Genomic DNA, 17,683 nt, shown 5'->3' on the forward strand with positions numbered 1-17,683 from the left:
GTATTTTTTTTTTTTAAATCACTATTTTCCTACATTAATCTGGGGCTGGGAAGATGGCTAAGTAGCTTTAAAAAAAAAATGATTGCTATGTAAGCCTGGTGATAGGAGTTCAAACTTCCAGAACCTATCTACAAGTCAGACACAGTGGGTGGTGCATGTCTGTTACTCCACATTTTTACAGTGAGATAGGAGGCAAACACAGGTGGGTGAGCTAGCCTGGGGTATGCAGAGCAACAGCAGACAATAAGGAAGTCCCTGTCTCAAAGAAGATAGAAGGTGAAAACTGACAATGATTGTCCCTTGACCTCCATATGCGCATCATGCTACTTGTACCCTCACGCATGAGCATGTGTACACACACACACACACACACACACACACACACACACACACACACACACACACACACATTTTTCAAATGGAACACTCACAAAATAGAAACAAGACTTTTACAGGCTGTCTACAGAACATATGGAAAGATATTTAACCCATTTCATTTTCCTAGTGTTTACTGGGCACTGATTGCTGCCTCTTGTCTAAGCTGCCTTGTGATGAGCAACCTTATCTGTGCCACATGTTACCTTTCTACCCTTATCTTTCTTTAGTCCTTGGGAAGACTGGATATTTCCCATATACTGTTTTCCAAGCCACCTTCTGCCTGTACATTTGACCTGGGAACTCTTCTTAATCTTTCAAGAACCACTACGTTCCCTGGCAGAGTTAGTTCTTCCTTTTCAAAAACTCCCAAAAGTACTTATTTTGTATATTGCGGATTATTTATTGTGTTTCTAAGTATTTTGTATTCAATCATGAACCAACATTTCTACCATAATAAGTTGTGAGCTTCTCAACACCTTAGTTTTTTTACTCTTTGCATTTGCCAAAGGAGAATAATAAATCTATGTGTATAAATGTTTTAAAAGGCACAAAGAACAGAAACCACCAATTACACTATCTGATACAAAAGAGAATTTTGGCAACGCTACTTTCCTACTCATCCACTAAGAAGAAAAAATACATGCCTGAGAAGTAAGGAGTCATTCAGTTTTCTTCCCAGTTATGGGGTAATAATGCTGCACACCAGAGATGCTGGGCAAGAGGCAGGCAGTGGCTCAAAGGTCTCATTGGCCTTGTGGGTTGTGATATTTTCTCTGTAATATGTACTTTTCTTGTGTACTCACATTGTCTTAGATAAAAGAGGAGAAAGGAAAGACATTATGCTGCCCTGTAAAATCTCTAGATGGGAATTACTGACATCTCCTAAATCTGTTCACCCTAGATGTATCTTACATTGGACTGATTGACCTGAATGAAAAGACACCTGAGGGGTGACCAGACCTATTATCCAAAGGATAAGGAACACGGTTGAGAAAGTCAACAACTTTTTTGTGGGAGACTCTGAGTACTCTGAAAGGCATATTCCTATTTTTTTAGGATCTGTATCTCTCTAGAGCTGGAAATAGAGATTAGGTATGAACAAGGAACATTTGAACAGAAACAGCAGCAGAGCTATGAGCAGGATTCCTGTGTGCTGGGGTTGGCTTTGGTGTTACCACAGGCACATCCATTCACTTCACTGGGCCTGAGCTACAGAAGTAAGGAGACTGACGAATTAGACGTGACTAGACAAACATTCAAAGAGGACAGAGAGTCAAGTGACCGGCTTGATCCCACCTCACTTCTAAGAAAAAATCAGAGCTGGAATAAATATGCAAATGATGCAGTCTGAAACTTAAAAGAATCCTGTGATTTTCAAGAGCCCTGATTTAGGCTAGGGAGTATGGCACTAAGTTGAGTTACATGAAAATAATTTTCTTTTTCTGCTCATTCCACCAGGATCTGGAAACCATTCTTAGGCTGTTTCAACCTTAAATGAGAAAAGACTCTTTAAAGAGCCACTGATTTGTAATGGAAAACTTGGATAAATCAACTATTTATACTCAAGAGACTTTTATATTTCTTTTTGTCCTTTCTCCATAACACAGAGCTAAGAAAAGCCATGATGTAAGTGTGCCCCATTAGACCTCATCAGCAGGCTATTTATTCTGTATTACAGCCTAGTTGCTTCTGGGATTACAGCAGTTAGTAGATAAGAACCAAAGAATACTTCAAATTAAATAGAGAATGTGAATGCCAAGGGGTCTAGCCTGAGCAAGGAGGGAAAAAAAGGGGAAAGGGTTTGTGTGTGTGTGTGTGTGTGTGTGTGTGTGTGTGTGTGTGTGTGTGTGTGTGTGTGTTTGTGTGTGTGTGTTTGGGGAATGAGAGAACCAAGGCTTTCATAACTGGTTAAGTATTTGTTGACTAAAGTTGTTTACACTTCCTAAATCTTTAATTCCTCATTTACAAAATAGGATGAATAGTTGTCTTCTTATTCTGTCAAACAATGAAAGATATTTATAAGTAACCACTTGATAGGCTAACCTGGAATAAGTCTTCATTAATGCCTCAAGAAATATTGGGGTCTATATGTAAAATTCCAACTGTAAGCTGATATCTAAAATCTTCCTATAAACATACCATCAACATTCTATTGCTTTATTGGTGCTTAAGATCTGGGAAATTGTGTTCAACTCCATACATTTCCTTAGAAATAGAGCAGGTGGGTATGAACGAAGAGTGAGTGGGTCTAAGGGGCATAATCATAATGTGTTTATATGCTGGGTGACAGGGCCTGAAATTTAATGGTGCAAGGAATAAGTTGAAAAACTGTGTCTTCTAGAATAGAGAAGAATCTTTCCCATTAAAGGACTACACCACGACAACAGAAGTAGCTTTGCTTGCTTTAGTTCTGAGAAAGAACTATGGCCTGGAGTTACTGGGAGCTAGGCTACATCTGCTAACGGGAAGCCCTTCTCTGACTCAGCAAAGGAAGAGCTGACTGTCTGGTACTGTGGGGCACACAGGAGGAGATACTGTGCTGCCTCACAGTAGAGTCTGTAATGTTTGCTCTTAGAATCCGGCAGCCTAGGAAATGGATGTGAACATGCTCCATTTTCCACTCCCTTCTCTGAAAGTATGTCCATGCCCTACAAGGAAAAAAAAAATACCAATAGGGGGATGTGTTGGTGATTTTCTCTTAATTGAAAAATGGGAGAAAAAGATAAGAGAGCCAAATGCTAAATTAGGTTATCTGATTTTCAATTTGTCTTTGTGACCATCAGACAGGTTTAGTAGAGCTGACTGAGTTTAGTGTCTTGAAATGCTGGTGACTAGGGCAATAAAAGGAAACATTTTAAAAAATACATTTTTTGAAAGACCAAATAAAATCCCAGTAGATTTTTTTCCCTTAATCTGGCCATGCAAGCATGACCTTGCTGTTCCATGACTTAGCACTATTCACATCTATTTATAGAAAGCATTTCCATAATGCTTACATGAATCACATTTACCATAAGACAGATGATATTAGAAGCCTAAACAGCTTTATTGAGAACCCTGTAATCTTACTATAGCTCTGTCCATTTTCCTTTGAGGAAACTAAGTTTTAGTTTATGATCCAATGATGAGAAAGGTGGAAAATGAAAAGCTGTCAGACATGTCAATAATAAAAATCATCAAAAGATGAGTTTTTAAACACATTCCAACTTAAACCTTTGGGTCATTCCCAATAATGAGTATCCTCAAGGTAGCATAGAATTGCTCTTTATTATGCAGTTGTCTAGTCGTCAAAATAAACAATTCACACCTACAATTTCCCACGTTTAAATCACGTTTAAAGAACATGATATTAATAAAATATGACATGCTCCCAAACAAAGTTAATGTTGACCAAATAAAAAGTGATGGATATTCGGCTAATTTTATGTATGTAGGGAGGGGAGTTAGTTTGTGATTAGGGGAAGTGATATCAAATGTTTTCTAAATTCAGTGAAATTAAAAGGAGATTGCTAGTTTGCCTTTAGGGTCTAATGCCACATCCCCACCTAGTACATTACCATGTGTGTACATAAATGCACACTCAACTTTTGGTAGGCATTTTTTTTCTGATGACTTATGAGTTTACAACACTTTGTCTTTATCAACCTACACTATTTTCCATTTTATTTTTGCTAATATTCTTTTAAGCATATATAAGATAATGACCATGGCACACTTAAATCAGTGTGTGGCACATGGAAGGATGGGTACACTTTGGTAGTTCTCAGTGTCTCTTTCTATACTTCTAGCTAGTGGTTTACAGATGAATCATCTTTACCATGAAGCGGCTCTCACCCAACCAGCTTTGCTGAGAAAGAACTGCATGATTCAGTCATCCAGTAAATCCTGCTGAGGTCCATTTCCTCTAAATACAGGGACATAGGCATGAACAATAGGAGCATTGTGCTCACAGAGTGCACCATAAATCCACTAGCAGGTACTATTCATTATCTTCATTTCACATGTACAGACAGAATAAGACCCAAGGTCATAGAGCAGTGGTTTTCAACCTTTGGCTGGAAACCCCTTTGGGGTCCTATATCAGATATTTACATTACGATTCATTACAGTCGTAATATTACAGTTACGAAGTAGCAACAAAATGACTTGATGGTGGGGGGGGGGGGTGGTCACCACAACGTGAGGTACTGTATTAGAGGGTCACAGCTTTGGGAAGTTTGAGAACCACTGGCGGAGTCATCTTGCCCAGAGCTACCAAATTCTACGAAGCCTCATATTATGTATTGAGGCATGTTTCCTCCCATTCGGAAATGTTAGCAAGGAGGCCAAGAAAGAAAACTGACATTTAAGACTAACTGCATTCAAATATGTTTCTGCACAAGCAGAAGATACGGAAAGAAAATAATCTTACTGGGTAGACCAGTTGCTCCAAAGCCAAAGGCTTGTGGATTTCTGTTACTTGAACTTTTGTATAACGCAAGGTGCTGGAGATTTAACAGATGGGGTGGCACCATGGACACTTACCAATGCCGAACCAGGACTTTCCTTCACTACTTTCTTTTACCCTTTGGTAACTGAGTAGATACAGTGTGGTGATCTGGGGGGGGGGGGGGGGCTGTACACAGATGACCAAATTAGAACCCAACTTTGCTACTTTTAGAAGTATCTTTGGCAAATTTCAGTTTTCTCCCCTGCAAAACGGAGAGAGGAGAAATAAAGTTTTGTAAAGATTAAGTAAGTTAATTAAAGAAAACCATTTAGAATAGGATTGTACATGGTAAGTATTGAATAAATGTTAGTTATCACCTCTACTACTATTTTCTTTAAGTCAAAGTACTTTTGGTTCGTTACCTCAATATTATATTACATGAAAAAAAAAAACCAAACTGATTTCTTTTGAGCCATTTCCAAGTTACTTTACACAAATAAAATATTCTCATATTTCTTTCATAATTCACATACAAAATTAATGATATGCTAATACTAAACATATTTCTAAATAACTACTCAGTTAGGTAGAATAAACAATTTTGATATAAAAGATTAATAAAAAATACTTTAAAAAGTTACCTTTATGGATAGAACTTGATTAAAGTGTACGAATTAGGAAAGAGAGTTAATAGAATGAGTTACTATTTATATTTGTCTGTTTCCTATAACTAAGAAGAAGAAAAAAAAAACTCAAAAAGCAAAAAAAAAACCCTGCAAATTCTCTGTAGTCCTTCACTTGGTTTGACACATTCTTACCAAAACCCACCATGATTTCAACTAGCTTAAACCAAAGAAAAACAGACCCAGGTCACTACATAGGAAAACAAAATACAATCTACTTTTCGCTGCCAACTACATGGTATTTGTATCCATAGATACAAGACAACAGAGAATCACAAAACTTGAGTGCGGGAAGCCCCGAGACTTCAGAGCTCATCAAGTCTCAGGCCCCAGCCTTGCTGTCAGGGGACCCATTACTGAGTAAGAGACAGAGTAGAGGTCAAAGGGAAGAACCCCTGGTCCTTGTTTCACCCTGAATGATCTTGTAGGGCCAACACAGGCCCAAATTCTCACGAAAGCAGTAAGTCAGGCCTGCCTAATTAAAGGCAGAACTGGAACAGGAAGTCAGGTTTCCCGAGTCTCAGTCTATGCACTCAAAAAGCACAATCGTATGATGGTCAGTTGTGGACCACTACTGCTTTATCAAAGCAGCAAAAGACACCATTATTTGGCATTTATTATTAAAAAAGAAAAAAAGCAGTTATCCATTCCCTCCCTCCCTCCCTCTCTCCATCTCCCCTCCCCACTTGCTAAGTGGTACTAAAAAATCTAAACCACCATTGCAAATAAATTTTTCTTTACCTCACATTGTATCCCTGGGCCATGCACAGCTGTATTAAAAAATTGCCAAGAGAAACAATGAAGTCACTGATAATACAAGGCATGAGTATCATGAAATTCATGCCTTTGTTTTCTACCTCTTGATAATTACTTCTCATTACTAATCATGTTGTGGTTGTTGGCAGATGGGGGAAGGAAACTCCACCACCGTAAACATGTAGAGACATACACTCAGTAGACCAGGCACCTACCTATACATGTCGGATCTGTTCTCAGTGTGAGTACTGCTTCATTAATGAGCACTAATACGGCTACTCACACTAGTTCCCAAACAGAACTGGTCGTCTCAAAAGAAAAACAAAAACAAAAAAATGATAATCATGTTTAAAAGAACAACAAACACGCTACTAAAATTTTGGAGGTGTTTGTGTGTGTGTTTTTCTACTTACAAATTGTCAGCTGGCTTTCCCTTAGCAAATATGGGCTCCGCCACTTAAGAGTGAGGGGAGAGAAACAAACACAGAGGATACACAGAGCCAGCCCCCTTTCGTCCTCTGCTTCAGCCTGGGCAGCCTACGCACAAAGGGTGCAGCTAATGAGCAGTGCCTAGGAAGTCCCCTGATAGAAAGGAGCTCATGTTACCTTGCTATGGCGGAAGGCATACCTTAGGAAATATGATGAGGGAAGAGGAATATTTATCAATTAATAAGAGAACACAGGTGATTCTTGTTTATAAGCAATTGTTCCTGATAGAAGTATGTAATCAAAGGGCATAAGAATACATCACAGACATTCGTTAAAAAAATAGAGCTAAAGAAGTAAATATATTTTATCACTTTTAAATTAGATTTTTTTTTTAATTGTGTAGGTGTGGTGGACTTTTCCCAATGGCTCCAATCCTTTCTGGAGTCTGCATCTCTCTCCATCTACAGGTGTAGTCTGTTCTCCCACTCCCGCATCTGGGGCTGGCCTTGTGATGAGTCAAGAGCTTGAGTGAGTTTCAGTTCTCACACTTTTGCAGTGCTGCCCTGACACTACCAGCAGTGAATTTGGGTCCAGCCTACTAGAGGATGGGGCCAGAGATGAGGCAATCTGGCTGACACCCCAGGATACCAACTAGCCTATAGCTAACTGCATGTGAGAGGTTGCATCTTAGACCAATCATACCCCAAGGAGATGCAAGATGGATGGAGCTATGGAATGAAACACAGAATTTTGAGTCACTGTGGCTACTATCTTAACTTTAGAATAGTTTAGAACAATAATATACACCTGAGACAGAAGGCCACAAAGTACAAGAAGCAAATCAATCACCCTGCTGAAGACTCATCCAACAGATTGGAGCATCAGGCAAGGTATATCCCAGGAGCCATGAACTGCAATTAACTATATCAGGGCTTTGGGTATAGCTCAGTGGTAGAGCAAATTAATTGGTACCATCCTCAGCAACTCCCCCCAATATATACATTATAAAATAAGATAAAATAAAAACATTATGCAAAAGGCACAAGATGACCTTGTCCTTCATGTGCAAATATAAGTCTGAGAACAGTATTTACTTGGTTTGACTATATCTAATCTATGTAATAACTTTCCACTATTGTTATAGTACAGAGCAAGGGCATCCTTGAGGTGTTCAAGAAAATACAATGACTGGAGAAAAATAATTAGAAATAATTTATATTTATCTTTTCCCTTTTTAAATACATTTTCATAAGGCACATGATATGATAATATACTAGTGCATGAACACATTTACAATTAAATTAGTATATCTGTAGTGAATTTTTCCAGTCATGTCTATCACTCATCGTAATTTCTACCTGGTATGCTTTAATCCCAGTATCTTCTGAGGCTGAGACAGAGGATTGCTGGAGTAGGTATTTGGAGCCAGCTCAAGTAACAAAGTAACAAAATTATATTAGCTATTCATAAGTTATTACCCACACACACGCGAGCACACACACACACACACACACACACACACACACACACACACACACACACACCTTTTTCTGTACTTTTGCTTTTCTCAAAAAAAAAAAATGACCCTGTCCCTGACTACTTGGGGAAGAGCCAGTGACAACAATTGCTACAGATCACTCTTCGTGGATACTGCACTTAGAATTTGGGTGTTCCCTATAGCCAGGCAACAAGCATGTTCTTAAAGACAGGTTGTCAGTATTTGTCTCAAGCAGTATAGCACATTGGCATTTTGGCATCATTTGTATGAATGTAGGCTCAGTGACCACATGAGCTTTCATTTCTTCTACTTAGAAGGCACTCTGTGCTTCCACTTCTTCAGTGCACAGTGAAGACACCATTCTCCACCTCACAGTGTTGTCATGAGTCTTGAGGTAGCTTCAAAAGGTGTTTCACAATGCTCCATTCAGAGGAGCAACCATCTCTAGTGATACTTCAGACACACATACTTCATATATTCCACTCTTGTGCCTTAAAAAATACTTCTTAAAAATGCACATAATTAGGAAAAATACTAACAAGAAAATTCAGAGTGGCATGTTCCTAATAGTGTGTGTTTGTTTTGCGGGGGTGGAGAGGAGTAAAATATTTTAAAAGTCTATCAAGGGAAAAATGGGTGAGTAAATAGTATACTATTCACACAGTGAAACACTATATGACAAGCAAAATATATAAACTACAGAAAAAAGGAACAAAGATGAATTTAAAAAAATATAGTATAAAAAAGCAAGTTTCAGAAACCCATCAACATGCTACTTGCATCAGCTTAAAAACATGCAAAGCAATACTATCTGTTGTTCGGTAACATGCACACATTTTTTAAGCATAAATATATACATATAGGAATGTTACAAACCAAGTTCAAGATAATGGCCAGTTCTGGAGTGGTAGGGAAGTGGATAAACACTGAAGGAGATACACAGGGGGTTTACCTGTATCGATCATACACTACTTGTAAAATTTTCTCTCTCATATTCACAGTAATTTACTTAAGTTTGACAAGTATGCATGGTAGTACATGGCAGGAGTTAATCTGTATACTTGCAGGTCTCCTGCCTTGGATTTTAAAGGGTATTGTGTACAGAAAGTAAGTACCAGTGATTTAATGATGAGTAGCATAGAGAGAAAAACTTAGCTAGATGTGGTAGTATATGCCTGTATTCATCAGGAGGCAGAGGCAGGAGGGTTACCACAAGTGAGGACAGCCTGGTCTACATAACGAGTTCTATATATATACAGTGAAGCCATTGCCTTAACAAAACGAAACGAAAAATGTATCTGCCTGTAAGTTACTGGAGTCTACTATAAGCTCGAGACTGGTCAGAATCCTTAAAAGTGAAACAGCTTTTCTTGCTGTCAACTAATTTGTACAGCTGTATCCTCAGAGATGGAGTTCATGTGGTCCATTTCCAGTCAGCTGCTCTGCACCAGTGCCTCTGCTTTACCGATGAGTGCACAAAGAGAAGCATCTGGAATTTTGGTAGACTGTCAGGAACAGTCAAGGAATGGCCTGAATGTTTTTAATACTAAACTCTGCCTTAATAACAAAGTCACCTAAAGGATTCTCTAGCAGACATTTGACCTTCCCATCTTAAAAGCTGCCAAAGCTAAAAAGTTAACAAGATAAAAACATACATATAAAAACAACCAACAACTTCAAGAGGGAATAATATGAAACTAAAGAAAAATCATTAGCAAGTTCCTCCTTTCACAATTATGTTAAGTATGCCTCTGTGTAAGTAAGCACTCGGCCACAGTTGGAGGTACGACCTAGGTTCTTGTGGTGGAATGTGTGGTGGATGAAGTTCAAACATGGGCTGTTTACCCATGGACATAAGTGGTTTTAATCAGGACAGAACAAGCTTTTAAAATGTTGATTTTCCAAGGAGAAGTGTAAATAAGATGGTGATTTATGGATCTGGTAATACCCTTCTCTGTTGTACATATTAGCAAGATCAAGTTAAATATAACAAGAGTGTAGAGTTGTTAGAGCAGTAATAGGTACTTATAAAACTCTACTTCTAGCAAGAGTTACAAATTGTCTTCTCTTCTTCCAGTCCTTGAAGAATGCGTTCCAGAAGCAGCAACACTGAGGGCTCAGCCCCAAAGCAATTCCCAAGACGCAGCAAATTCCCCAGTCTCCAGGAAGTGAGGCACAAAGGGCGGGACAAAGACCCTTCGAGAGAGACAGATGGGGCCCTTCCACATCCCACATCAGAGAAGTCACACACTGGCAAAGGCCACCAAGCAGAAGACCTCTCAAGAGATGACTTACTATTTCTCCTCAGCATTCTGGAGGGAGAATTGCAGGTCAGCTGGGTTGGGGCCATCCCTGCTACGATCTAAGGGGAAGCCTGCTTATGAATTTGGTGTACTTGCTGCTAAAGAAATCAATGGCTGTGGTTCATACTTGTGTATATCCAAAAGCAAAACATTAACTACACAAACAGACTTCTCTTCTACCAATTAAAAAAAAACATTACAATTAATCACATGTAAAAGGGCTGTCATTATGACATATAGTTGGCATGAATGCTGTGAAAGGTCATATCCTCTGCTCATGTGGCTTGGGGGCCTTATCTCACAGGGATAGCTCAATAATCATGCCAGAAGACTTCTGGATTGGTTTAAATAACAATTATAAGCATTTTGCATCCCATGTAAACTGGCTCTTCATCATTATTAATCATTTTATTTATATAAAAACCTAAAAACAGCTGCTACACATAAGAAGAATCTTATTTCCTAACCTTTAAAAGGCCAAAAGACAGTCCTCTGAGGGCTATCTTATCTTCTGTTGGAAACCAATGAAACATTCCCCCAATGTAGTACAGTGATCATTTTGTAAAATACTGTTAATGTATAAGTGGTGTGTAAGAAGGATGAAGGAATACAGTTCTGTTACCTTCTCCAAAGGTTGCTATAACCAAATATGGTTCACTTATATTTTAAAGAGAATAAGAAATACCACCAACTATCACAAGAGACTATGTGCTGAGTCCTGGGGTAGATAAGCAATGTTTCTGAAATGCTGTTTGTTCTTCCAGGCTCGAGATGAAGTCATAGGCATTTTGAGGGCTGAAAAAATGGACTTGGCTTTGCTGGAAGCTCAGTATGGGTTTGTCACTCCAAAAAAGGTGCTGGAGGCTCTCCAGAGAGATGCCTTCCAAGCAACGTCTGCCCCCTGGCAGGAGGACATCTATGAGAAACCAATGAACGAGGTAGGTACCACAGGGGCGTGGACACGTAGAAGGCACAAGCACAGCAGCTAGCCAGGAGACTGGGCCTAGGCAGTGGTTGTGATATGCACTCCCTGTCAGTTCAGGATTGCATTTCCTCACGCTCTTCTAGCCTACCCAAACAGTTCTGTGGGGGAGAAAGATGAATGATTGCCAAGATGCTTCCACTTGGTTTCTTCCTTGTTTCTTACTATTGGACTGAACTGTAAAGTGGAAGAGCACACATACGCATGAATCCTGCAAGCATATGTATTTCTTTTGGGGCTTGAAGTCTATCCAGACTATAATAAAAAGCAGAGCGAGTTCAATCATCAAGGTTAAAACACTGAGGTATTATGTCATAGAAAGTTTGATCATTAAAAAGAAACAATCTAAACTGTCCAAGAAACCGAGTTTTCGATGATGGCATACCCTCTGTTCTTCAAACATCTACTGACAGCGAAGACCTTTCTACTACCCACAGCATCCTGCAGTGGCAAAGGTGAGCAGCCTAAACATGGCCACCACCGCCCAGAGATGAAGTACTTCTTGCTCCTTTTTCTGTGCTGAAATTTCTAAAACCCTGGCATCCTTTCTTCTCTTCTATTTCCCTCAGAGACCTAAGTGGAAACTTTCATAATTTTCATTTTTATAAAAGGAAACAACTGAGAATCTGAGTTAAGGCTGAGAGAATGAAATCAAGTTTTAGACAAAGCGCCCTGCCCTCCCCCGTACCCACCCCCGTCCCCCGCCATGGCTCTAGCAATCTAGTCCAGGATTGACCTCTAATGTTCTTGCTATTCTTGTCTTGGGAATCTCATGAGAGAAGACTACCGCCTTGCCAAATTCTGAAACAGTTTGGTCATGTGAATGTACTTCTCTAAGTGATGAGGATGAGACCACCCAAAGTCTGTTGATTTATGCCTTAATCCAAATTTTAAACAAAAGGAACTGAGGCCGCATGCAAGTCAACAGCGTTAAAACTATCCTGGCTTCCAAAATGCTTCCGCTGGGTCTGACAAATATGCCAGCTACATGAGGTGCAATGCAAATTGATGGTTGGGGAAAATACTCGGAACAAAACTCATCAAATGGCAATGTCTCTGTAAGGTGGCCCTGAATGCTATTCCTACTCTCTTCTTGCTTTCTAAATGCAACATTCTTTGATTACCATTTCTACAAATATCCCTCTACCTACCCCAAAACACACACACACACACACACACACACACAATCTCTCACACATTGCCACCTCCATGTTCTGTCAATTTTTCTCTTTTATTTCTTCTACTTCCTCCTTCTAGATTTCTTTGTCTTTGGCTATCAGCTTCCTGAAGCCCAAACAATTACGTATAAAGCTCATTTGTCTACTCTTCTCCTCTACTAAATAAGTAAGAGGGGAGACGGGACACCCAGAAACTAAAGGGAGCAAGGAGGATGGACCTATTAGGACTATAGATGTCTATACCCTAGTCACACAGTAAGAAATCTGCATGGGAAAGAAAATCTACTTTTCCCCCCTGACTCTTCATTTTGTACTGTTAACATTCTCCCTTTGCTTTTATTTTTCTTCTGAAAAATCTAAAAAAGAAAAAAAAAATCTCAAGCATGTGTCAGATAATACAGAAGGGGCTTCTCTAACTCAGAAGAAGAACTTCTCGTAGCTATAGGACATGGAAAAACGCTGATGGAGAATGGCAGAGACATGTGGGCTGGAAGAAAAGCTAGGACTGGTTTAGGGGTAGATGTGCGAACAGGAGGGAGGGAAGGACCAGAGCACTTTCCAAAAGCTTTGAAACTTCATGTGTCTTCTGAATTTGGAGTTCTACATTAGAAGTCAATTTGCAAAGATGCTCGAGTTAAAGCCTAATGCATTATTAGTTCTTTTAAAAGTCACCACAGAAAATTTAACATTTAGAGCTTCAAAGATCCTTCAGTACCAGATTTAAGACAATTTTTAAAGTACTTTACAGAATTTAACTTCTACATTTCATTTTATTCATTTGCTTAATTAATAGTTACTGGAAAGCTAATGTATAAAGATAGTCATGGTTCCTTCCTCCAGGACGTGGAATATCTAAGAGAGGCCAGATGACATAAGATCTCACATGCAAGCATAACACAGAGTACTATGAGATGGTATAATGGAGGAAGAATGCAAAAAGAACCAAGAAGCCAAGATCCAAAGGATGAGTAGGGATTAGTAGGATAGAACATACTCAAATTCCATCTCCAGCAATAATGAAGACTATATTATGAAATTACATCATTAAATAATCTATTAAATGCTAGATGAAATGTAAACCATTCTTAAATACATGGATGATCTACACCAAAGGAAGATAAATAAACATGAAAGTAGGAAAGGAACTAAGAGATAAATACCCGCAGACTGGCTTTTTATTTAATACATTTTATTTTTTTCTTTTCTATAACCCTTAAATTTCCAATATTGGGCATTAAAGGACAAAAGCAGTTTGAAATACAACCTGTGATCTTTTGACTTTATTTGACAACAGCTGGAGGGAGATGGAAAATGGGTGTTACCTGATTACAATTAAAACATTTTACTTTTGAAATCTTAACAAAAGTGTTGAGTAAGTGGACACACTGCCAGGGTTCTTACAGGCCTTAGGAGATGCTCAGGCAGGAGAGGAATGCTGATGCTCAGTAAAGCAAATTTTCCTATTCTTCTTTCTTTATATGAGCATGTGTATGCATGTGATTATATACACAGTCACGGTCCGAAGGGACAAAGGTGACATGAAAGGCAGAAGAAGGAGAATATCATAGGTGGAACAAGAGCTGGATAGAAAGAAAGAGGAATCAATTTATTTTAAAGTAGGTGAAAAAGTTACAAGTGTAAAATATAGGAAAGCCGGAGCAGCAACAGAAGAAGAAACAGTATCTGTGCTTACTGGACTCATCTTAGTCAACTAGCAGACAAGAACAAGGGACAGATGTATCTGCGATTAAAGCAGATGGGTGTCAAGCAGGTAACTTACAGGAAGTTTTATTGTTCATGCATAAGAAAATGAGCCAGGTGAAGGTCTCGATTGTAGCTGGAGTTTTCTCCAGTCCCGCCCGGGCCTGCAGCCACTCAGACCCAAATAAACACACAGATGCTCATACTAATTAAAAATGTTTGACTTAATGGCTCAGGCTTCTTGCTAGCAAGATTTTACACTTAAATTAACTCATAACTCTTATTTATGTTTAGCCATGTGGTTTGGTACCTTTTCCCAGTTCTGCCTTCACATCTTGCTTCCTCTGTGTCTGGCTGGTGACTCCTGACTCACTCTTCCTGTTCCCAGAATTCTCCTCTCTCTTTGTCCCACCTATACTTCCTGCCTGGCTACTGGCCAATCAGCACTTTATTTATTAACCAATCAGAGCAACACATTCACAGCATATAGAGCAATATCCACAGCACTCGATAAATTGGAAACATCACCCAGGATGCTACTAACACCGAGTGTAGAAAGGCAAACCATTGCAGGATTGAACTGAAGCTGAAAATATAAGAACAGGAGAGTCATCACCATTCAGCGTGAGGTTGAAGCAGGGTAGGGTAGATCTGATTTAAAATCCTTGTATTTGGGAGATGAACCAAGATGATTATGAGATCCTATCTCAAAACAAACAAGATAAAGACAGAGTGAGGGTGAAACAAAGAAGAGCTTTCACAAGAGTCAGGCAGTAGCAGGGTAGAGCCATGAGAGTCATGCCCTAGTTCCAGGGTCTGCGGTGCAGAGACAATGAGAAAATGGTCTTTTGTAGAATCCCAGCATTATCAAGAAAAGTCAGGTGTCAGTCCAGACAAGGAAGAAGTGTACTTTTTTATGAATAGTATATTTGGTTACCTTCAATTTACTAAATTGGTCGAACATTTTCCCTGCTGTTTAGATTAGCTTTATCCACAACTGGTACATTCAGAGTAAACAAAAGAAAAACAATCAAAGAAAAGACAATGTGCCAAGAGCCAACTGAAAAGAATAAGGAGAATCAAACATCCATTGATTAGAAAAAAGACCAAATCCATATTAGGGTGGTCTGTTACCTGGTATATATCAAAACAAAGACCATTATTATTTCCTTTTAAAAAAGTCAGTCTGGCCGGGCGGTGGTGGCGCACGCCTTTAATCCCAGCACTCGGGAGGCAGAGCCAGGCGGATCTCTGTGAGTTCGAGGCCAGCCTGGGCTACCAAGTGAGTTCCAGGAAAGGCGCAAAGCTACACAGAGAAACCCTGTCTCGAAAAACACACAAAAAAAAAAAAAAAAAAAAAGTCAGTCTGTCTGTCTGTCTGTCTGTCTGTCTGTCTGTCTGTCTGTCTGTCTATCTATCTATCTATCTATCTATCTATCTATCTATCTAACCTCTCTGTGCTTTATTTTTCTAACATGGAAAGAAAGTTTGGTAACAAAACTCCAACCTAATCAGAAGGAATTTGATTGTATAGGGGCAGGAGTCAGACTGATTAACTGCAAGTTATCACTGTACAGTAAACATTAGGAAGCTCTTCCTTAAATTTTCTGCCCTAGTGTCCCCAGATATGGCTATCAAGTATTGTTGTTTTCTTTCCCAGCTTCAATCTATGAGGAAGGATAGAAAAAAGAAAGGGGTAGTTTCTGATCATCCTCAGCAATTAAACAGTGTCTTACATTGGTTTCAGATGATTCATGAGTTTAATTTCTCTTCCTAGTGAAAGCATAAGGACTTGGCATTCAAATGACAGAAGAGGCACTTAAATACTTGTCCCCTTGTAAAAATTAAGGTGCCAGATTTGCTCTTAGAAATCATTAAGCCCATCCATTTACTTTATAAATGAAGAATCTGAAGTATAAAATAGAAAGTGATTTTGCCAAACTCCCATGCACTCAGAAAGTATCAGATCCATTGTGTGATCCATCATAAGTGAGAAAAGACTGAAGCAAAAACCAATGGCATGTCTTGTAAGAGGCATACCATTAAATTAAATCATGGAATAAAATTTTCAGATACAAGCTAAAGCATCTCCAGAATCAACATGTCTCTTGCAAGGAGCATCTTCTCTATGAGGTCGTTATACAACAGCTTGTCCATTGTGCTGTTACAAATGTAAGCTGTCTGGGGACTGTATTGAATAACATATAGGAAATTCAATTCATCCTTCTAGAGTGATGGAATGTGAAAAAGGAAATCTCAGGAAATTAGGTTTTGATATGAAGAAGCGAACAGCTCTGTGAAGGAATGAACAGGGAACAGGAAAAGTTTTGGGGGAAGGAGAAAGGCTTCTAGGTCTCAACATTAAAATAAAGCAATCTAGTATCATTGTGTATTCTAAGAACTGCTTGAAACCAATGTGGCTCAAAGTTGGGTGGGAGAAATGGAGAATGGAATGAAAATAGGGTTGATATGACAGAAGGTACAGTTGACTCTGGCTAAAGCAGTGGTTCTCAACCTTCCGAATGCTGTGACCCTTTAATACAGTTCCTCACGTTGTGGCAACCCCCAACCATAAAATTATTTTTGTTGCTACTTCATAACTACAATTTTGCTACTGTCATGAATTGTAATGTAAATATCTGCTGTTTGACTCCCAAAGGGGTTGCAACCCACAGATTGAGAACCACTGGAATAGAGACTGAGTATTCCCACTGGTGAAAGATAGCACTATCAGTCATAAGGAAAGAATGGGAAGAACTGGAGGAGAGACCACTTAAGTATCAGAAGACCATGTAACAAATGCATGGCAGGAACTCTTTCAAGCCTTCCTCTCAAGTCTGTGATAATGAAACCAATAATCACTACACAAAATGGAACAAACACTAGAAAGCAAGATTTCATGCATCTATATCCTCTCTTTTAAATGAATAAAGTTTTTCTTTTAATTCATTACAAACTAGATGATTTATAATTATTTTTCTTTTAAAAGAAAATTTTCATAGTATATATTCATTGTACATGGTATTGTGCAATCTAAGGACATTTTCATAATGTATGCTGGCTAACTAAAGTTAAAACACACATCTGGGCAATTACAAGCATCTACCTAAAGATAGATTAAATTTTATTTTATTATTTTGCATTTAGCAAACTTTTTAAAGATACTTATTTCTAACTTATTAAATATTTATAATTATTCACTTTCTAATTCCAGGGTATGTTTAATTGAATGTTTTTCCTACATCACCTGACTCTTAATAGGTTAACCTTATCATTATTTGACTCTTAAATTTTGAAAGCAGCTTACTTAAATCTTCTCTACAATAAAAAAATAATGCTTTGATGG

General features: G+C 38.7%; 2 protein-coding genes across 3 annotated transcripts in view; one reads left to right on the top strand and one right to left on the bottom strand.

Moving 5' to 3' along the window:
- Cmss1 (cms1 ribosomal small subunit homolog) overlaps positions 1-17,683 on the bottom strand; it is a 314,697-nt gene that overhangs the window by 205,972 nt on the left and 91,042 nt on the right. The gene's annotated exons all lie outside the window — the stretch shown is intronic.
- Filip1l (filamin A interacting protein 1 like) overlaps positions 1-17,683 on the top strand; it is a 253,915-nt gene that overhangs the window by 150,387 nt on the left and 85,845 nt on the right. For both annotated transcript variants that reach the window (XM_006995767.4, XM_042259445.2), the window contains exons 3-4: positions 10,251-10,503; positions 11,241-11,414. In XM_006995767.4, coding sequence (XP_006995829.1) covers positions 10,261-10,503; positions 11,241-11,414 — 417 coding nt within the window. In that variant the 5' untranslated portion in view covers positions 10,251-10,260. The remainder of the gene's footprint in view (positions 1-10,250; positions 10,504-11,240; positions 11,415-17,683) is intronic.

This window comes from Peromyscus maniculatus, chromosome 12 (genome assembly GCF_049852395.1).
Source record: "Peromyscus maniculatus bairdii isolate BWxNUB_F1_BW_parent chromosome 12, HU_Pman_BW_mat_3.1, whole genome shotgun sequence".
In the NCBI taxonomy this organism is placed as follows: Eukaryota; Metazoa; Chordata; class Mammalia; order Rodentia; family Cricetidae; genus Peromyscus; species Peromyscus maniculatus.